This window comes from Oncorhynchus masou, unplaced genomic scaffold (genome assembly GCF_036934945.1).
Source record: "Oncorhynchus masou masou isolate Uvic2021 unplaced genomic scaffold, UVic_Omas_1.1 unplaced_scaffold_13___fragment_6___debris, whole genome shotgun sequence".
Taxonomy (NCBI): Eukaryota; Metazoa; Chordata; class Actinopteri; order Salmoniformes; family Salmonidae; genus Oncorhynchus; species Oncorhynchus masou.
In genome coordinates, this window is record NW_027016670.1 from 24794 (window position 1) to 46792 (window position 21999).

The 21999-nt window shown below is 42.5% G+C and overlaps 2 protein-coding genes across 4 annotated transcripts in view; one reads left to right on the forward strand and one right to left on the reverse strand.

Moving 5' to 3' along the window:
* The first annotated feature begins 447 nt into the window (after nucleotides 1-447).
* On the forward strand, nucleotides 448-8051 carry ccnh (cyclin H). Its single transcript, XM_064964904.1, has 10 exons — nucleotides 448-705; nucleotides 952-1081; nucleotides 3568-3690; nucleotides 3778-3851; nucleotides 4112-4325; nucleotides 4548-4711; nucleotides 4914-4984; nucleotides 5132-5240; nucleotides 7537-7600; nucleotides 7673-8051. The coding sequence occupies exons 2-10, from the start codon at nucleotides 965-967 to the stop codon at nucleotides 7706-7708; spliced, it is 972 nt and encodes a 323-aa protein (XP_064820976.1). The 5' UTR covers nucleotides 448-705; nucleotides 952-964; the 3' UTR covers nucleotides 7709-8051.
* A 165-nt stretch (nucleotides 8052-8216) lies between these two features.
* Nucleotides 8217-21999, reverse strand: part of LOC135539016 (ras GTPase-activating protein 1-like) — a 53250-nt gene continuing 39467 nt past the window's right edge. For 2 of the 3 annotated variants that reach the window (XM_064964902.1, XM_064964901.1), the window contains 24 exons: nucleotides 21652-21787; nucleotides 21284-21354; nucleotides 20585-20702; nucleotides 20285-20316; nucleotides 17483-17535; nucleotides 15713-15863; nucleotides 15320-15398; nucleotides 15071-15194; nucleotides 14664-14820; nucleotides 14342-14429; nucleotides 14163-14243; nucleotides 13659-13816; nucleotides 13404-13480; nucleotides 13093-13265; nucleotides 11723-11882; nucleotides 11408-11550; nucleotides 10793-10908; nucleotides 10490-10594; nucleotides 10050-10136; nucleotides 9803-9870; nucleotides 9606-9694; nucleotides 9350-9427; nucleotides 9097-9231; nucleotides 8217-8962 (listed from right to left, as the gene is read on the reverse strand). In XM_064964902.1, coding sequence (XP_064820974.1) covers nucleotides 8879-8962; nucleotides 9097-9231; nucleotides 9350-9427; nucleotides 9606-9694; nucleotides 9803-9870; nucleotides 10050-10136; nucleotides 10490-10594; nucleotides 10793-10908; nucleotides 11408-11550; nucleotides 11723-11882; nucleotides 13093-13265; nucleotides 13404-13480; nucleotides 13659-13816; nucleotides 14163-14243; nucleotides 14342-14429; nucleotides 14664-14820; nucleotides 15071-15194; nucleotides 15320-15398; nucleotides 15713-15863; nucleotides 17483-17535; nucleotides 20285-20316; nucleotides 20585-20702; nucleotides 21284-21354; nucleotides 21652-21787 — 2563 coding nt within the window. In that variant the 3' untranslated portion in view covers nucleotides 8217-8878. The remainder of the gene's footprint in view (nucleotides 8963-9096; nucleotides 9232-9349; nucleotides 9428-9605; nucleotides 9695-9802; nucleotides 9871-10049; nucleotides 10137-10489; nucleotides 10595-10792; nucleotides 10909-11407; nucleotides 11551-11722; nucleotides 11883-13092; nucleotides 13266-13403; nucleotides 13481-13658; nucleotides 13817-14162; nucleotides 14244-14341; nucleotides 14430-14663; nucleotides 14821-15070; nucleotides 15195-15319; nucleotides 15399-15712; nucleotides 15864-17482; nucleotides 17536-20284; nucleotides 20317-20584; nucleotides 20703-21283; nucleotides 21355-21651; nucleotides 21788-21999) is intronic. The other variant, XM_064964903.1, reaches the window with a different exon arrangement.

Below are 21999 nucleotides of genomic sequence, written 5' to 3' on the forward strand. Positions count from 1 at the left end.
AAAATCACACTACCATAGCTTTATGCCCTGAACAAAAGAGCCCCAGCTGTGATGATAAAAAAATCATATAAAGGTGTAGTCTCATTGTTCATCCTAGGTGATCTTGACTTTGACCCATACATGCACCCCACTGTACAGTACAGCAGGTTGACGTGTATTATCATGAATCTTGCCCTGGAGGCCGCACTGAGCAATTTCCATTTGATGTGCCAGCTGCTGAGTCAAAATTGTATATATGATAAAATTCATGAACACAAATATGTGCTTTTTGGTCTTAATTTAAGGTTCGGTTTAGTCATTAGGGTTAGCAGTGTGGTTAAGGTTCAGTTTTACATTGTTTGTTTTAACTTTGTGGCTGTTCGAGCGACTCACCACTCTTAAGAGCTGCCTCTGGGTCAAGCTTCATGACAATAAATGCCACCTGCCCACCTACATGCGCATATCAATTTGCGCACTTTACCATATATTACGGTACAACTACGCAATGGACATGCTGTTGATATGAATGTGCAAGCTACTTGCTAAGATAGTTAGTTACTTTCAAAATCATAAAGATATTAATAGTTTATCGAGATAGCAAGTTAGTTATATCATAACGTTTGTACGGATCATCTGGAGTTTGATTAGACAGCTAGTAGAAGCTTCGCTAACAAGTCGAACAGCCGGCTAGCAATAACGCCTTAGCTACCATCGGCTAGCTAAAAGGTAAGGAAAGAATGGGGCCTCTTCTTCTTCAATGTTGCCAACCAGCTTGCTTAATACTCGCTACCGCTTAACGTCACTTGCTTCTTTAAACTAGCAATAATATTTTCTATTGGACAGGCAACGAACTATCATGCTATAGCATAGGCTAATCCGTTTGTTGGCTTGCTAACGTAGTATGCACATGTGATGTTGTGTAACTGTTATTCAAGTAACAGTATTTGACAATCAATTTTCTGTTATGTGCAGTCAGAGCTTCACCATGTTTCACATTAGCTCACAGAAAAAGTACTGGACATTCGACAATGAAGAAAGTCTGGAACAACTGAGATATGAAGCCAACCAGAAATATCGCAACAAAATGCTTGCCAGTGGGAAGGTAAAATTATTTTAAACATTTGACATTAGGCTAGTGTTAAAAGGCCAGGTGCAGACAACGGACTTCAACTGTATATATAAAACACAGGAAATCACGAAGTTTACATACACCCAATGGTGTGACTCTGACCCAACACACAGTAAGGCTGTAAATGTGTGTTCATTTTGTTTGCCGGCCTCCCAAAGACAGACATACAGTTGAAGTTGGAAGTTTACATACACCTTAGCCAAATACATTTACACTTAGTTTTTCACAGTTCCTGACTTTTAATCCTAGTAAAAATTCCCTGTCGTAGGTCAATTAGGATCACCACTACTTTAAGAATGTGAAATGTCAGGGTAATAGTAGAGAATGATTTATTTAAGCTTTTACTTCCTCACATTCCCAGTGGGTCAGAAGTTACCATACACTCAATTAGTATTTGGTAGCATTGCCTTTAAATTGTTTAACTTGGGTCAAACGTTTCGGGTAGCCTTCCACAAGCTTCCCACAATAAGTTGGGTGAATTTTGGCCCATTCCTCCTGGTGGAGCTGGTGTAACTGAGACAGGTTTGTAGGCCTCCTTGCTCACACATGCATTTTCAGTTCTGCCCACACATTTTCTATGGGATTGAGGTCAGGGCTTTGTGATGGCCACTTCAATAACCTGACTTTGTTGTCCTTAAGCCAAGTATGCTTGGGGTCATTGTCCATTTGGGAGACCCATTTGCGACCAAGCTTTGACTTCCTGACTGATGTCTTGAGATGTTGCTTCAATATATCCACATAATTTTGGATATATGCCATCTATTTTGTGAACTGCAGCAAAGTACCCCCACAACATGATGCTGCCACCCCCGTGCTTCATGGTTAGGATTGTGTTCTTTGGCTTGCAAGCCTTTTTCCTCCATAACAATGGTCATCATGGCCAAACAGTTATATTTTTGTTTCATCTGACCAGAGGACATTTCTCCAAAAAGTATGGTCTTTGTCCCCATGTGCATTTGCAAACTGTAGTCTGGCTTTTTTTATGGCAGTGGCTTCTTCCTTGCTGAGCAGCCTTTCAGGTTATGTCGATATAGGACTCGTTTTACAGTGGATATAGATACTTTTGTACCCGTTTCCTCCAGCATCCTCACAAGGTCCTTTGCTGTTGTTCTGGGATTGATTTGCACTTTTCACACAAGTACGTTGATCTCTAGGAGACAGAACGCGTCTCCTTCCTGAGCGGTATGACGGCTGCGTGGTCCCATGGTGTTTATACTTGTGTACAATTGTTTGTTCAGATGAACGTGGTACCTTCAGGCGTTTGGAAATTGCTCCCAAGGATGAATCAAACCTGTGGAGGTCTACAATTTTTTTTCTGAGGTCTTGGCTGATTTCTTTTGATTTTCCCATGATGTCAAGCAAAGAGGCACTGAGTTTGAAGGTAAGCCTTGAAATACATCCACAGGTACACCTCCAATTGACTCAAATGATGTCAATTAGCCTATCAGAACCTTCTAAAGCCATGACATAATTTTCTGGAATTTTCCAAGCTGTTTAAATGCACAGTCAACTGAGTGTACGTAAACTTCTGACCCACTGGAATTGTGATACAGTGAATTATAAGTTAAATAATTTCTGTAAACAATTGTTGGAAAAATGTATTGTCATGCACAAAGTAGATGTCCTAACCGACTTGCAAAAACTTTAGTTTGTTAATTAACAAGGAGTGGTTGAAAAACGAGTTTTAATAACTCCAACCTAAGTGTATGTAAACTTCCAACTTGGAGGTTGGAATAATACTGTGAGAATAATGGTGTATGCATCAGGTTGACGTTTGCACACTCAGATGTGAGAAAGCCAGTGGGAAAAGATGGATTCTTAACAAAATTCTGCATTTTTCTTATCGATCTCAATGCAATTTTCTGTTCCCCAAACTAAAATCATTTACGAACAGAATGGACTAAGTTTAGTAGACTTTACCCCTTGCCAAAGTGAACATATATCTATTTTTTAAATCTGTTTTTAGGAGTGCAATGGCGAATTGAGTTATTGCACACTTCAGAGTATGCGTTCCCTAACGGAATTATGCAAATAGATGCATAATTCAATAGGATCTCGTGCTTGGCTCTTCCCACCTCCTCGCTTGTTCTGCACACTGATTAATTTGCTCCTATTGTAAAACAACAGGCTGTGTTCTGTCTTGGGTAAGTTATAATAAATATTTGGCTTTGGACTGCCTGGTGAATTAGTTCTAGTTAACAGACCAATAAGAAAGAGTTCCTAACTTCTCTGCCAATAACAGCTAATTTTAAGTTTTCCACTCCCCACTCAGACCACTGCCAGCAAAATTCTTGCTTGGTACTTGCTACACAGAAATGATTTGATTTAGACATTTAAAAAAATGGTCTCATTGGATCTTTTAACTTTGATTATAGTTGCCACCTGCTTCCAACATTGTGTTTGTTAATGCCCATGTTGTTCCCCCTCTCATCCTTTCCTTTGACCCTGCCTTGATAAAGCCTGGGGTTAGTGACGCCGTGTTCCTGGAGGCTCATGAGGAGAATGTCCTTTTCAGACACTATGAGAAGAGACTCCTTGACTTCTGTAATGTTTTCAAGCCTGTGATGCCCAAGTCTGTTGTGGTATGTATTTTGTAAGGGTACACTGTAAATCAGATCTAGACCACCTGAATTTATATAAGGGGCTTAAGAGTGCAATCATCTCAACAGGGTACAGCTATCATGTATTTCCGGAGATTTTACCTGAACAACTCACTGATGGAATACCACCCCAGAACAATCATGTGAGTAGTAAAAGGCTTGTCTTTGACCAGTAGTCCCAGAGCCTTATGTTGAGAAACTCCTATTTAGATACAGATACACACTTGATTTCTGAACTCACTGTACATAACCTCTCTCGCCCTCATTCTCTCGTCACGTCTTTCCCTTCTCCCAACCTTCCTCTCCTCTGCTCTTTTTTTCTCTCACCCAATCTCCTTGCCACCCTTATTCCTTTTTGGCCCACCTCTTCCCTGTCTTCTTGCTTTCTTTTATTTTCTTTCAGGCTGATCTGTGCCTACCTGTCCTGTAAGGTGGATGAGTTTAATGTGTCCAGCACCCAGTTTGTGGGGAATCTTGTGCAGGAGAGTGCGGCCGGGCAGGAGAGGGCTCTTGAACAGATTTTGGAGTATGAGCTCCTCCTCATTCAGCAGCTCAACTTCCACCTGGTGGTGCACACCCCCTACAGACCTATGGAGGGCCTGCTCATAGACATCAAGGTGGGTAGATGGAAATGGAGATACTTACTTGGTCAATGATGCGCAGTAGAGATACAGCAGATGAACATAAACCTGGTGGCGTGTTGTGCAATTATATGCTGCTGAGATTGAAAGAGCCATGTTGTGGACTTAGTTGATTCTGTAAGAATAGAAAACCCAGCAGGTTATGTGCCAACTAAGGCTTCAGTCAACAGCTCTGTCTATTGGTGACCTTTTCCGCAGACAAGGTACCCTCTTCTGGAGAACCCAGAGTCTCTGAGGAAGAGTGTTGATGACTTCCTGACGCGGGTCACCCTGACAGACAGTGGGCTGCTGTTTCCCCCATCTCAGATAGCCATGACAGCCATCCTGAACAGTGCGTCGCGGGCCGGCCTCAGCATGGAGAGGTAGGCCACTAACAGGGCTCTGTGTTCTAGACTAGAGCAAGGCCGTGTTCCAGGGGATATGGGCTGAACATGGCTTAGAGAGCAGCAAGTGAAAACATTCTTCCATAGTGTATTGTAGACAGGGGAGTATTCTCACAATCTGTTTTCATGAATTATGATCAATTTAGTCTTGAACTAGTTTTGTTGTCCCTTTTTGTTATAGCTATCTGACCGAATGTATGGGACTGAAGGAGGACAAAGAAACTCTCTTAAAGATGTACGACGCGATGAGACGTGAGTAGTTTGCCTGCATTGTTGCATTTACCAATTACAACCACTTGGTGGCAAGTTTGATCTGTTTGACAGCACATCAACATTCTACAAAGCAACATTTAACATGTTTCAGTGACAAACATTAATGTGTTTTTCCTTTTCATACAGGGATAAAAAGTCTCATGAAAAAGTATGAACTTCCAAAACCAGACGAGGTGAACGCTTACAAAGTGAAACTGGAGAGGGTCCATGCTGACTTTGGCACAAACTCCAACATGTTCGTATAGCCTTCTTGAGTGCATGCATCTGTCAGTTACAAACGCACACAATTGTTAGACTTGAGTAACAGGTTAATATTGTGTGATAGGAATGGCTGACCGGTAACGAGAGGATATTCCGGCTTCTGAGACGACTATAACAATCAGGACTCATCCAAACTCCCTTCATAATAAATAGTCTAGCAGCAATACCTTTCTCCATACATACTAAGTTTTTATTTAGCCAGGTCGATCAAGTGTATATATAAGATGCAAAAGATTCACGGTTCTGTCTATCAGATAGAAAAATAAACACATCAGCTATATGAAATAAAGAGGAAGCAGAACAGTTTCGCGCTCCATGAAGCACAGCTGACATTTTTATATATTTGAAAAGTGGGGTTTAATCTCACCCATATCTCAAGTCTATGAACACTTGGGTGAGGTTTGTAAAGTCTGTATACTCTTCAGTGCATCTAAATTGAGTCTGACTTTTAGAGGGGTTTGTATGAGCAGTACTAAGTCAGCCAGTTCTCATCCAAACGACGAAGAGGTGAATCTGTATATGGCCTGCACAAAATTAATCAATTATCTTGGTCAGTGTGGTGTTGGCTTGTTATCACCAAGGAAAGTGGGTTAGTGAGGGTTACATTTGAAGTTGCAAATATATGAAAGCTTCAGTTGATGTGCCCAGGCTTAAAGGGAGGATTTCTCAGTTCCTTTAGTTTCTCAGAGCAGCACATACTGTATGTAGGCCCAGTCATCGGCAGTTTTCATAGGGTTATACATGCACATGTTACAAATAGTTCTTACAAATGTTAACCTAACTGTTTGTATGATAAGCTATCATACATAAACACTGGTTTTGTCATATAACAGGCAAAGCAGTATACCAAAGATATAGCTAGTAGCTTCAGTGCTATATACAGGTAACTGAAAAAATAAAGATAACCCCAAGTGTCTTAATAGGATGTTGGGCCACCACAAGCCGCCAGCTTCAATGCGACCTTGGCATAGATTCTACAAGTATCTGGAACTCTATTGGAGGGTGGCAACACCATTCTTCCATGAGAAATTCCATCATTTGGTGTTTTTGTTGGTGGTTGAAATGCTGTCTCAGGCACCGCTCCAGAATCTCCCAGATATCTGGTGACGACCATGGCTTACATCGTTTACAAGCTCATCAAACCATTGTGACCACTCATACTCTGTGGATGTGGACCTAAACCATGCCAGGAAAATGCACCACACACCATAAGAGCCTCCAGAACCCTCATTTACCCAGGGGTTTCCACTATTTTGGCAGTTACCTGTATAAGAAGCTAGTGTGAATTGTAAATTGCCATTTTGGAGTTAGGGTTGTGAAATCAAGTGGTGTAAAGTGAGTTAAGGCTTGTGTCTTGGAGGTGCTATGTTAGATATCCCTGAAGATCGTTGTTATCGCTACGATGGTTTGGCTCACCGCTGCCCCGAGGCCCACTGGGAAGGTTCCACTGTTGAAAAGGCAGTGTCTCTAGGGTTCAAGTCAGGCCCCCTCCCAATTTCAGGACAAAGGCCAAGCCAATCAACATATAGGTGATCCAGTTCAGTTTTCTTTAGCTGTCTGTAAGCTATAATATAACTAGCAAAATAGGCTAACAGTGTCCTGTTCATGTCAGTCTGGCCCTCTCAGCTTGAATATAGTTCAACCTAGCATTGGGTAAGGAGTTATTCCTTATTTCACCAGTGTCTGTTCCAGGGCTTTGGGACTGGCAAGAGATTCCCAGATCCAGTCAGCTATAGTGGACGACACATCCAGAAAGCTACATGCTCAATACAAATTCACCTAGTCTCCGGTCCAGGGCTTGATGGCAGTTTGGTTGACTGACCAACCCGTCCAGTCTTTGTAGAATTCACATTACCTGGATGGTGGCAGCCAATGCCATGATGGTGCACTCGGTCCTGCAAGACAAAGTGTACGCTGTTGAAAAGGCCTCACATTGATCAGTTACATCTTAATGCCATTTATAAGACTGCCACCCTACCCCTTCTATATCCATACAATCGGATATGAACTCCGGAGAGTCACTTTGCAGGGTGTTCACCGTGGTGTCATGGAAGATGACATGGGACAGGAGATGTGCATGACTTGAAGGGATAACATGTTTAACAAATGTGGCCTGCTAAAACAGCTTCCAGCAGACCGATTTCCATGATTCTTTACCTTCCATAAATCCAGTCAGTTTTAGCCTACCGGTCACCAATACTTCATATACCACCCAAACAAAAGATTGTGCTCTCTTTCATCTGACAGTTAAATCTTAATCTGTTCTACAGGAAAAGAAAACGAGGCTATGAGGATGACGATCATGTAGCGAAAGAGCCCCGCATGACAGAAGAAGTGAGTGAAACCACATTTTGGCTACCAGTGCCTCTACATTTCATGTCATTAATAGCTTGCTGTGTTTTCTAGGAGGAGTGGACGGATGAAGATTTGGATGACTTATGAAAACAATTAGTGCTTTATTCAATCTGGATCCCTGAATTTCTGATTCAGCTGACATATGCAGCGTTTACTCTCTGCTAACATTGCCTTTAAATCACTAACGCTGAACTTCTGCCATATGGATTGAATAGATCACCCAACCATTTTGCCACTGAAGGATCAGCAATATTGTCTCATGACCTCACAGGTGGTTTACCCAGTGTGGGGGGGGAAAAAAATCCACCATTAGTGTTTTTCTTTGTTCTTATCAGGCCATACATTATGGTCTTGTAATATAATAAACCTATTTTTGTACTTGTTTTATGGTGTCAACCATTAAATACCAAATGTGTTTCTCTTGTGATAACGTGGTAACTGTATGCTTGAATATTCCATGGAAAAAGTTTAGGTGGGCATCCTGTGTCTGAGCAGAGCTTCAATACACTATTTAACAGTGCGCTATGATACAGAGCTGCACTTCTAAATCTCATGAAATACACCAGTTACCTGGGGAAGAAAAGATTCCACTATCTACTTTACAAAAAAGTTTAATAAGTGCATGCATGTCTGATACAATCTGTACTGCTGTTTCTTTGATTATGTATCTTGTCTGGCATTGAGACTGAACTAAACAAACATAATACAGTTGGAAAACAAAACAATTCAGTTTGTCTCAATTATATACTCATGATTCCAGCAAGAGAATTTGACATACTTTCTGTATTAACATTTCCAAACTAAAACCAAAAAAAAAAAAGACATACAAGAAACGCTAGTTTCAGCACTTTGTGGCTATTGTCACAACCATAAAAGGAATCAGTCAAATTACAGTATAAAAAGCATTATCGCTCATAATCCAGTTATAAGAAACAGGTTTGACTTTCCTCAATGGAGATGGCAAACATGTCTTGGGTATGTGACGCTTTGAAATAAAATCTTTGACCCTTGTAATAAAAGGGGTACGATACATACAGAATCATGAACAGTTTGTCACTGGTGCATTGTTTTAGGTACTGGTTCTCTTTGTTGCTGTTCTCATGGCATGGGAAATTTTGGCGGGATGGTGGGCGGGGCTTTCGGAGATGAGGGGTGGGTTGCCATGGTGATGAGTGGAGCATGCTTGGTCGGTTCCCATGTGCAACTCCGTGCGAGGAAAAGGCGGGATGGGTGGATGGAGAGGGGAGGAGTGCTGTACTACCTGTTGCTGTTGGACATGGCATAGTGAACCTGTTTCTGCTGAAGGAGCTCAGTGATGGCCAGCAGCTTTTTCAGCACGTGCTACAAAGAGAAACATGAGACAGCCATGGTTTACAATCATCATGGCATGTTTGGTATCATGTCATTAACAGATTCAAAAATACTTTTTGGCCTTTCAATCACTGGTTGAATGCACTTGCCACACACACACACACCTGCTGTGCTCCCCTCTCGTTGCTCAGGGTGCGGAGATCGTCTGAGTGAGAGACACAGATCTCATGCAGGGCTGCAAGGTCACGGGACAGGTCTGTCCTAAAGTGCTCTGTAACTTCAGGGAGGTCGGGGACATTCTGTGAAGGACACGCACGTTAACATCTGACCTAGACATTGGAACAGAACTGCCACATGTCTGCAGGTTCCTAAAGACTTCCAACGGTGTCTTAACAGAAATGGAAACAAGTAACCTACCCCCAACTCATCCAGAAACATGATCATCCTATGTTTGTTGTTTTTGATGAAGGGGTTCACACCCTCCATGTAGGGCTCCTGGATTGAAAAGAGGAACACACTCCATTAACATCTATGTTAGAAAGTAAAGATATAAATACTGTTCCCAAAAGGATGGAAACAAGGTACAACGCACAGCTATGGAGGATTGCGCTTAGACAACAGGGATGCAAACGTCCCTACACGGAACAGTGTAGGAGCTTTAAGGTGGTCGTACCTTAGCACCAAACTCCACCAGGTTAGCCAGGTTCTGGACAGACTTGGCAATCAATGTGAGGGTACGGCCTGCTGTTGCAGAGGGGGGGTCTACAAAAAAAGATGAACAAGTAAATTAAGTAATGTATGGACACACTTCATTCCATGCTAAGAAATAATCAATTTATGCAATACCAAATACAAAGGTTAAAGGCTCACCAGCAATGATGTTGAACATTCTTGGGTTGAGGATGGCAGGACAGATCAGTCTCAGGAACACAAAGCCACTGGAAGAGCGAAACAAGTATCCGTTAGATCAATGCTTCCCAAACATTCCTGATATAGGCCCCCCTTGACCAAAGGCACCATAACACTAGAATGGTTTCTAATGATCTAATGCTGTGAGCTACCGATCCATGAGGGTTGCAGATGGCAAAGTAGATCCATGGTGTGTACAGTTAGTTACCTTACGACTCTGGTTCTCATGGTGGTGTTGGTCGGCCATTTCTGCTGCACTGATTTCTGCAGACACCCATAGATATACCTTAGAGTCCTGGAAGGGTCATGGAAGAGAGAGAGACTGAATTTACTGGAACATGACTTAAATAGAAATTTATGAACTTCAAGCTAGCCTATGGATGTATTTAATGTGTTCAGTTCATTTGTTGGTTTGTCTGATGACATAATAGATTGAATGGACTGAAGGAGAATGCCATGATATACAGGGTTCAAACTATGGAGATGGTTATTTAAAATGGCAGTGTATATTTAACCGGCAGAAAATGAATGGCGGCGTTACGCTAACCCCAATGTTACTTTAACTATTCCCTAACCTTAAACTTCAATTTCGACCCCTATGCCTAAACTTAAGTTTTCGTTCTGCCGGTCGGATATACACTTCCTTACTTATTAGGGTTGGGCCGATGAATGATGTCATCGGGTGACGATAATGATTGACAGCCATCGTCGATGGGGACGTCATCGTCGATGACAGATGATAGCCTATTTACACTTGACAAAGCAGAACAGTACAGACAGTGACATTTCAGAATTCTAGTCAAATTAACGGATTGATTCGTCCTTTTGTTAGTCCAAATCAATGAGTCCCGATCGACGATATGCCAAAAGTTCATACATCGCCCCAACCCTATGTGGATGGTTCCCGTGTTAGTTTGTTGGTATGTGCAACGTGGATTGGTGTGTGCTTACGGGGGCAGGATCTCAGCAGCCATGAAGATCTTCTCCACCAGCTCAGACAGGATGTTGAGGAGGTGGGCTAGGTTCAGATTCACATCCTCGTTCTTCTCCAGTTTTGAGGGATTCAGCTAGTGAGGGGGACACAGAAAAACAGGAAAGGAAAGAGAGATGTTTCATTATACAGATAGAAGTGTGCTCGTGAACAAAAACAAGATGGGCCACATAAGACTATTTCACTAGAGTAAAATTTACTGTTGAAAGCAACTGTGGAAGATAATGTGTAATGCCCTCTGTTCCACTGGAGGAGACAGTCAGTCTGAAGAGTCCTGTGAGATCACAACAGCACTGTGAATCTGTGTCATTGTGACATGAGTTACTGTTTTGTCTTCTGTGTAGCCAAAGTATTGATATGATGTTATAAATGCCAAGTGTTCCACTCCACTCTTGAGATAAAGTGAAGAATAGCCGAATTGTTGCCCACACACTTCTCTGCTGAAAGAGTTGCCTCAAGTAACTTTACAGACGTAAGATGTTGCCAAACTGATAGAGTAGGTAGAGCTTGGGCTAAACAAAATAAGGCTAAAGCCTTTCTGCATGTCAGAAAATGTGTATGTGTTGTCTGTTTACCTCGCAGGACTGTTTGCTCTCCATGATCTTAAGGATGGTGTCTTTGAGGGCGTGGTGGACGAAGGGTGTGGCCGTGGCCTTCATGTACTGCTCCATCAGCGTGCTGGCCAGCGTGGTCGCTCGGAACAGGGTCGTCGCCTCGTCTGGGAACCACCAGAGAGAGAGGACTTCTCATCAGCCAAGTGTGTGTGTGTCATAGCTTTCATGTTGGAATCATAAACACAAAGCATCTAAAAGTGGAGATTGGCTCTTTATCATTGTGAAGTAGGCTTTCACAATGTCGCTACAACATGCAGAGGTGTGTCTTTGTCTTACCCTCCATGTTGATCTCTCGGTCATTGAGTGTCCTGAGTAAGGGGGCCTCTGTCTTCTCGTGTCTGAAGATGCGCAGTAGGATGCTGGCCAGCAGGGTGCGATCCTGCCCACACACATGGGCCAGAGCATAGATCACATGGAACTCTTTCAGCAGGATCAGCTGTGGGGATACACAGACAACCAGACAGAGTCAATGTCGGTGACCAATGGTCAAACAAGCGGCCATCATTTTGACATGTATTTTTCCAGGACACATACTATGTACCTCACACGTAATACAGTATTTGTTACTAACTGCTGATCCATGTTTTGGTGTCTCACTTATTGCAACCGAGTGCTGGTCTTTGTACCTTGACTAATGGTAATCCTTAATTAACCTCTCTACGGTATGTGGGGCGCTAGCGTCCCACCTGGCCAACATCCAGTGAGATTGCAGAGCGCCAAATTCAAATACAGAAATACTCATTATAAAAATTCAGAAAACAAAACATATTTTACATAGGTTTAAAGATTAACTTCCTGTGAATCCAAATTAAAAAAATGCTTTATGGCGAAAGCATACCGTACGATTATTTGAGAACATAGCAGACAAATCATTACAAACAGTAACCAGCCAAGTAGAAGAGTTACACAAGTCAGAAATAGAGATAAAATGAATCCCTTACCTTTGATGACCTTCATATGGTTGCACTCAGAAGACATTCATTTACTCAATAAATGTTCCTTTTGTTCGATAAAGTCTCTTTATATACCTGAAAACATCCATTTTGTTTGCGCGTTTTCAGTAATCCACAGGCTCAAACGCAGTCAAAACAGGCAGACCAAAAATCCAAATTGTATCCGTTAAGTATAATATATAATATTTAAACCGGACAATAACGTCGTCAATATAAAAAGGTAAACAAGAAAGGCACTCTGGTTGCGCGCATGAAAAAGCTCTGACACAGCAGGGTCCACTCATTCAGACTGCTCTTACTCCGTAATTTTTCAGAATACAAGTCTGAAACAATTTCAAAAGACTGTTGACATCTAGTGGAAGGCATAGGAACTGTCCTAAGTCAATGGATACGGTAATGGCATTGAATAGAAAACTATAAAACAAAAACCCTGCTTCCTGAATGGATTTCTCTCAGGTTTTCGCCTGCCAAATCAGTTCTGTTGTACGCAGACACTATTTTAACAGTTTTGGAAACTTTAGAGTGTTTTCTATCCAGATCTACCAGTTATATGCATATCATATCTTCTGGGCCCGAGTAGCAGGCAGTTTAATTTGGGCATGCTTTTAAAATAAATCCCGAATACTGCCCCCTACCCTAGAGAAGTTAATGAATGACTCCATCATCATCTTCATTAATAAGTGTGTGTGTGACCTCTTTGAATTCGCTGTACTCCTCCTCAGGCATTATCTTCTCCATGGAGTAGCGGGCTCGCACCCTCAGGGAGCCCGGCTCGATGCCTTTCAGAGGCACGTGGGAGCTTAGAGGGAACCACTCATCTATCATCTGGCCCTTCTGCAGTCGGCTCAGCTGGCAACGCATGAATACTGAAGCAGAGGAAGAGAAACATTTATTGGAACACAGACAATAAAACGCTGTTTTTCTCATATCAATATGGAATGGGATTATAAAGAGATTGTTAGATTTCGTGACATAGCTCTAGTCTAAGTAGAACAGAGACTCACAGATGTCACTTTCTTTGCTCTTCTTTGTCTTGTTACTCAGGCTGATTTCAAACCTGTTGATTTCACTCGACAAGTCACTGAAGGGGGGAAAAAAAATAGAACAATATTGTCTGTCAATTTAGTGAACCCAAACATGATTGGACAGCTGATGGCAATGATTACATCAGTAAGTGCAGTATGGAAGCCAAATAAAAATGTCCCAATTCCCCCTAAATTGCCAATAACACTTTGAATGAAGATGGAATTAGGACTCACTCAAAGATGAACTCCTCAGTGAAGACTGGGTTCTGGCCCTCTCGAGGGTGGGTCTTGGCCACCTGCACACTGTTCAGGTAGATGTTGCAGTAGGGGTTGGTGAAGTGCTTCACCGGCAGCTTGTGGGCCTCCTCCACGTACAGGACCAGACTGCTCACCTGATGGGACACATACCAGGTCAACAGTCAGGCAGTCAGTCACAGCCAGGGCTTCTGATGACTCGGCTGCTTGGAACTACAAATTAGTAGGTTTGAATCCCGCATGGGCCACCTACATGTGTTCACTGTAAGACGCTTTGGATAATGGCATCTGCTAAAATGTCCAAATCTGTAATTAAACTGTTTTCTTTGGGGAGTGAAGGCCCAACTTGGATTTCAAGATTCAATATTTTTTTTGCCATATCAAACAAAGGAATTTCATTTGGCGCAGTTAAAAATAAAAAGAGAAACACAGTGTAAAAAAAGATAAAAGCACTAAAAATAGCACTTGACAGTGCGTTGGTACCTGTCGGAGCCTCTTGTTGGGAGTGGGCTGGGTGGGTTTCCTAAGGTTACTGCAGAACGTCTGCAGACATTTCATCCAGTCCTACAAAGAGGGAAAAAAAACACTGTTAGATTAAAGAAAGGTGTGATTGAAGAATGTCCCAAAGAGAGAAAGAGTGTGCGAGACAGATCAGTACAAACCTGTGCCTGTTCAGGGGTCTCACCAGCAAAGTAGAATATGTACTGTTCCTCACTAAAGTGCTGGATCACAACTTGGAAACAGTTTGGCCTGCAAACAAAAACAGGAGCAGATAGTTGTGACTCAACAAGCACGTGCCCAATCGAATGTATGCACTCCTATCAAACTCAGACAGAAGAACTTAAAGAAAAGACTCAGCCCAACATGGCTACAAAAAAATAAATAAACAACCATAGGCTTATGTCCTGTCGCAATGATTCGTTATGGTCCCATTCAATGTTCTCTCAGATCTAGGATCAATGGTAAATGGGTGAAATGTCTCACCTGCCAAACAGACTGTCGTGCACGCCGTACACCGAGCACACGCTCAGGTCAATCAGGCCTTTGGGTTTAGTGGCCCTCTTCTCACTCTCAAAGTAAATGAGCTGGGCGTCGTTCCCCTCCAAGATGAAGTAGAGGTTCTTCCAGCGCTTGCCTTTGCCTGGGGGTAGGAAGACGAGAGGGGAGAAGACATGAGGCCAATTCCCTCCCATCTGCCTGCACTTGTTCACTCCCTCTCAAGTTCAGGGGGGAGTTTGCATCATATTTATTATTACACCAATCCGTGCCTTTTAAATCCATGAGGGGTGGTATACCAGTGACCACTTCAGGGAGAAGTGGGAGAGAGAGAAATGGACTAAGGTCTGGAAGATTACATTTACAGGCATTTGAGCGTAAAAACATATGGGTACCTTTGTTGAATAGGAGGTAGCCTTTCTTGACAATGTTTTTGTAGAAGGCATCTTTCGTTTTCCGTCTGATAGTGTTATAGATCTCCTTGCCGTCCACCAAGTCTGAAAGCACTTGTTCCTGTTGCTGAAATACACGAATGGCAATAAAACCCCACATCAACACCATTAAATACCTGTATATCTATAGCCGTCTCAAACTGTTATGGACAGGAGTAGCACCACAACGGAGGTTAGTGGACTCAGGCTTACCTGCACTGAAACAGCATCTTTCAGGTTGTAGCCCTCCACGATCTGCTCTTTCTTATAATGCTCAATAATGTCATCAACACTGCCAGAGAGAACAGAGAGCACAGCAGTTATTTCTAATGACCAGCACTAACCACCATACTCGTTCCTAACGCATCAGACTTTTATATAGTCATTTCTATATAACCTCCACTTCTATGTGGAACTGTATACCTGGATATCACCACAGCTTTATACTGTATGATTACAGGTAATGCCAAAAAGGATTTCCTGACCACATCCCACGACCAGGAAAACCTCCCGGCACTATTTACAGGCCAGGTTCTCTGATTCTATTAAAAATCTCGATTCATCACTACTGCACTGGGAGACAGTACGTGCCCCTGCTACACATACCTGTTGTAGTATCTCCCCCCCATCATGTACTGATTGTTGGGCGTGGGGCATATCTTAAACCTTTGAATGCTATCATTGGTGCGAAAAAACAGGGAGTAGTCCCCGGGTGTGTTGTCTGATGGCCGGACCAAGAAGCTGGACACTTGGCCAACTAAATAAGGGAGAGAGAAATAACATTGGATGGTTGACATTGACAGTATTGAAACATACAGTACCAGTCAAAAGTTTGGACATCTACACATTCCAGGGTTTTTATTTGACCATTTTCTACATTGTAGAATAATAGTGAAGACATCAAAACTATGAAATAACACATGGAATCATGTAGTAACCAAAACAAAATGTTCAACGAATCTAAATATATTTTACATTTGAGATTCTTCAAAGTAGCCACCTGTGCTTTGATGACAGCTTTGCACAACCAGATTCATGAGCTAGTCACCTGGACTGCACTTCAATTAACAGTTGTGCATTGTTGGAATTTCTTTCCTTCTTAATGCATTTGAGCCCATCAGTTGTGTTGGTATACAGAAGATGGCCATATTTGGTCAAAAGACCCAGTCCACATTATGGCAAGAACAGCTCAAATAAGCAAAGATAAAGTAATGATGGACTGTTGTTTAAGACATGAAGGTCAGTCAATACGGAACAGTTCAAGAGTTTTGAACGTTTCTTCAAGTGCAGTCGCAAAACCCATCAGGAGCTATGAAACTGGCTCTCATGAGGACCGCCACAGGAAAGGAAGATCCAAAGTTACCTTTGCAGCAGAGAATACGTTAGTTATCAGCAATTAACTGCACCTCAGATTGCAGTCCAAATAAATGCTTTAGAGTTCAAGTAACAGACACATCTCGACCTCAACTGTTCAGAGGCGACTGAAATCAGGCCTTCATGGTCAAATTGCTGCAAAGAAACCACTTCTAAAGGACACACGTTCAGGGGCGGCAGGTAGCATAATGGGTAGAGCGTTGGACAAGTAAACGAAAGGTTGCAAGATCGAAATCTGTCGAAATCTGAACAAGGCAGTTAACCCACTGTTCCTAGGCCATCATTGAAAATAAGAATTTGTTCTCAACTGTCTTGCCTAGTTAAATAAAGGTAAAATAAATAGTAACACCAATAAGAAGAGACTTGCATAGGCCAAGAAACAAGCACAAAGGACAGTAGACCTGTGGAAATATTTCCTTTGGTCTGATGAGTCCAAAATTGAGCTCTTCGGTTCCAATCGCCGTGTCTTTGGGAGATGCAAAGTTGGTGAATGGATGATCTCCGCATGTGTGGTTTCCACCGTGAAGCATGGGAGGTGGTGGTGTGATGGTGTGGGGATGCTTTTCTGGTGACACTGTCAGTGATTTATTTAGAATTCAAGGCACACTTAAGAAGCATGGCTACCATTGGTTTGCGCTTAGATGAATAACAAATGATAGTCCAACAGGACAATGACCCAAAACCCACATTCAGGCAGTGTAAGGGATATTTGGCCAAGGAGAGTGATGCAGTGCTGCATCAGATTGCCTGGCCTCCACAATCACCTGACCTCAATCCAATTGAGATGGTGTGGGATGAGTTTGACTGCAGTGACAGAAAAGCAGCCAACAAGTGCTTAGCATATGTGGGATCTCCTTCAAGACTGTTGGAAAAGCATTCCAGGTGACTACCTCATGAAGCTGGTTGAGTGAATGCCAAGAGTGTTCAAAGCTGTCAAGGCAAAGGGTGGCTACTTTGAAGAAACACTTTTTTTGGTTACTACATGAATATAGTGCTTGCTACCTGTCATCAGCAAGTTGTAGGCCTCTTGTTTGCTGATCTTGCCGTGATACCAACTACAGAGAGGATGATAGACCATTTGAGATAAAAAAAAGGGAGAGAGGAGGGAAAAGAAAACCGACAGATCAATAATGTGCTGGGTTTAAAGGGGGGGTGAGGGGTTTTAGAAGGGTCAGATCAGAGTCTACGATGATGAATCACAACCTGATAGATCCTATTGGTGAACGCCAAACAGCAAGTCATTAATTCTTTTTTATTAAAATGTTATTTTAACCACCTTTTCTCCCCAATTTCGTGGTATCCATTTTTTTTAGTAATTACTATCTTGTCTCATCACTGCAACTCCCATACGGGCTCGGGAGAGACGAAGGTCAAAATTCAAGTGTCCTCCGAAACACAACCCAACCGCACTGCTTCTTAACACAGCGCGCATCCAACCTGGAAGCCAGCCGCACCAATGTGTCGGAGGAAACACCTTGCACTGCGCCACAGGAGTCGCTGGTGCGCGATGAAACAAGGATACCCCTACCGGCCAAACCCTTCCTAACCCGGACGACGCTAAGCCAAATTGTGCGTCGCCCCACGGACCTCCCGGTCGCGGCCGGCTGCAACAGAGCCTGGGCGCGAACCCAGAGTCTCGGTGGAACAACTAGCACTGCGCTGCAGTTCCCATTTTGTTTTAGTAATTACCATCTTGTCTCATCACTACAACTCCTGTACGAGTTCGGGAGAGACGAAGGTCGAAAGCCATGCGTCCCCCGAAACAACCCAACCAAGCCGCACTGCTTCTTAACACAACGCACATCCCGGGAGGCCAATGTCAGTCCTAACATCATCTCACTCCAAACACACGACTACTCGTACAAAACAAAGCAACTTTAGTTAATTAACGGATACAATACAATTTCTTTAATGTTGGATTTGTAAAATTCATTTTTCACATTGTACATACAGCTGAAGTCAGAAGTTTACATACACTTAGGTTGGAGTCATTAAAACGGGTTATTCAACCACTCCACAAATGTATTGTTAATTAACAAGCTATAGTTTTAGCAAGTCGTTTAGGACATCTACTTTGTGCATGACACAAGTCATTTTTCCAACAATTGTTTACAGACAGATTATTTCACTTATAATTCCCTGTAACACAATTCCAGTGGGTCAAAAGTTTATATACACTAAGTTGACTGTGCCTTTAAACAGCTTGGAAAATACCAGAAAATGATGTCATGGCTTTAGAAGCTTCTCATAGGCTAACTGACATCATTTGAGTCAATCGGAGGTGTACCTGTGGATGTATTTCAAGGCCTATCTTCAAACTCAGTGGCTCTTTTCTTGACATCATGGGAAAATCAAAAGAAATCTGGCAAGACCTCAGATAAAACAAAATGTAACCTCCACAAGTCAACTCCACAAGTCACAGAACAACTGCAAAAGACCTTGTGAAGATGCTGGAGGAAACATGTACAAAAGTATCTATATCCACAGTAAAACGAGTCCTGTATCAACATAACCTGAAAGGCCGCTCAGCAAGGAAGAAGCCACTGCTCCAAAACCGCCATAAAAAGGCCAGACTACGGTTTGCAACTGCACATGGGGACAAAGATTGTACTTTTTGGAGAAATGTCCTCTGGTCTGACGAAACAAAAATAGAACTGTTTAGCCATAATGACCATCGTTATGTTCAGAGGGAAATGGGGGAGGCTTGCAAGCCGAAGAACACCATCCCAACAGTGAAGCACGGGGGAGGCAGCATCATGTTGTGGAGGTGCTTTGCTGCAGGAGGGACTGGTGCACTTCACAAAATAGATGGCATCATGAGACAGGAAAATTACATGGATATATTGAAGCAACATCTCAAGACATCAGTCATGAAGTTAAGGACAACAAAGTCAAGGTATTGGAGTGGCCATCACAAAGTCCTGACCTAAATCCTATAGAAAATTTGTGGGCAGAACTGAAAAAGCGTGTGCAAGTAAGGAGGCCTACCAACCTGTCTCAGTTACACCAGCTCTGTCAGGAGGAATGGGCCAAAATTCACCCAACTTATTGTGGGAAGCTTGTGGAAGACTACCCAACATGATTGACCCAAGTTGAACAATTTAAAGGCAATGCTACCAAATACTAATTGAGTGTATGTAAACTTCTGACCCACTGGGAATGTGATGAAAGAAATAAAAGCTGAAATAAAATCACTCTCGTATTATTCTGACATTTCAAGTTCTTAAAATAAAGTGGTGATCCTAACTGACCTAAAACAGGGAATTTTTACTGGGATTAAATGTCAGGAATTGTGAAAAACTGAGTTTAATTGTATTTGGCTAAGGTGTATGTCAACTTCCAACTTCAACTGTATGTCTGTCTTTGGGAAGCCGGCAAACAAAACAAGCACACATTTACAGCCTTACTGTGTGTTGGGTCAGAGTCACACCATTATTGTTAGAAATTCTTTGAGCCGTGTAGATGCAAACATGGATTATGTCAAAGTCAGTAACGGCGCATACTGTACACAGTATGCTCTCAATCAAGCTTCCCTACCCATTCGTGCCCCACATGAAAACATAATTTGGCTAGAGGATAGGGTAAACATGGGTTGCGTATGTCGAGGCAGCCAGAAGGCAGGGACGTAATGAACCTCAAATGATAGGCTGTCTAAAAATATCCAAACAGCCATTTTCCGGAATTAATATCACCTATTGAGTGAATGTTTTGTGGGGGGTTGGATAATGGTGGGTATTGAGAAAAGTGTTGATGAAATATAGACATTATGGCAACCTAAGAGGAAAAAGACTAATCAGAACTTACACTTTGCCCTCGTGTGGGTCCTCCTCCCGTCCCTGAAAATAAGCACGAACAAAATCAGTGGAGACGTAACAACAAATGGAAAAGAAAACACCTGAGAATAGACCCATAAAGACTCCAATTGCCAGCTGAGTAGAAAAGGTTGAGAAAATAAATGTTTAAATGGCAAACCATGACTGTCCCAAAATGCACCTTATTTCCTGTATATAGTAATGCCCTACATAGGGAATAGTGCAATTTGGTTACGGGTTAGGGCTGATCCCAGACCTGTGCAGAGCAGACATTGTGCTGTACTCAACTCACCACCTCCTCCACCAGGTCCTCCACAATGAGGCCCTGCTCCTCCGTCCTCACGTTGGTCACCCACATCCAGCCGTCATCCAGTTCATTGTGAACGATAAACATGTCCCCTTTCAGGAAGCTAACAGACATGAAGAGGAGGGAAGAAAAATAAAAACTGGGGGCCAAAAATATGTGTTACCATCTTAATGTGCTGCTACACATGAACTCACACCTGCATCTTCTGTTTCACAAAAACCCACTATAATGCACTAGAAACAGTCTTTGTTCTTTTCAATTACAATTAACTATTTAGTTATGAGATCTAAAGGCAGTGCGGACGCTTGAGGCTTTACAGCTTATTTCCGACTGAAATAAATATATATATATATATATATATATCATATGGTAGTCTTTGGGTGTCGTACCAGCCATTCTCCACAAGGTGTCTCATGTAAGCTACCAAACACCTTTGTGAAGAACGATAGCATGGTTCTTTCCAGCCAGCTAAGTCTGTGCTAGCAGTGTGTCTGTGTTAAGGGTTCAGACATTTTCTCAGATCTGACAACATGAAGAATAGCCAGGCTCATCTGTTCACATGCTGGGATTTGCTAAATGAAAGGGAGAGGTCTGTTTTTGTCCTATTCAGATAATGTGATCTCCAACAGGGCAAACACACAATTTCACCTTCCACAAATGTCTTACGCTTCTTGTAGGGCTTACCTGATCTCATCGGTCTCTGGCACTTTGGTGTATGGAAGAATGGCTCTCACTCTCCTCCTGTCCTCCACAGGCTACACACACGAGCAGACAATAAAAACACAGAACTGCACATTAACCCATGCCTCCACCAAAATTTTCACATCTTCAACCCCCCTTGGAATTCCAAATTAAAAGTATTCCACCAGACACCCTCCAGGATGATTTCACAGCCTCACACCACTCATTAGCATTTTGCCTGGCTTCTCTCCTGAGAGTGGTTATGATATATGGCCTGGGGTGTAGGGGGAAGTAGATATTTCCCAGATATATTGAGTATGTGTCTAAGAAATTCTAACTTCCATTTCTACTCGAGCGCAATGAAATCTTACTTCTGGGGGTGCCACGGGCGATAGCAGCTTTTCACCTTTCAGCAGGCAAGACACGAAGCTGTAATAACCAATCAGGTCCGACAGGGACGAGAACCGCCGCCCGCCTATGTAATAATCTCCACACATGGCGATTATCCTGTAAACACACACAACACTAAGAATGATTAATTGATCAGCACAATGCATGCACAGACTGCAGAATGTATGAAAATACAAATAGGCCAAAGCTAAATTGACAGTTTGAACAATTTATCAGCAGACAACAGGTCTACATTTGCCACAATGACCCAAAACATCATAGAGTACAAGAGCAGAGCAGCACAGTGCTAAAATTAGGCCCAGTTGCCC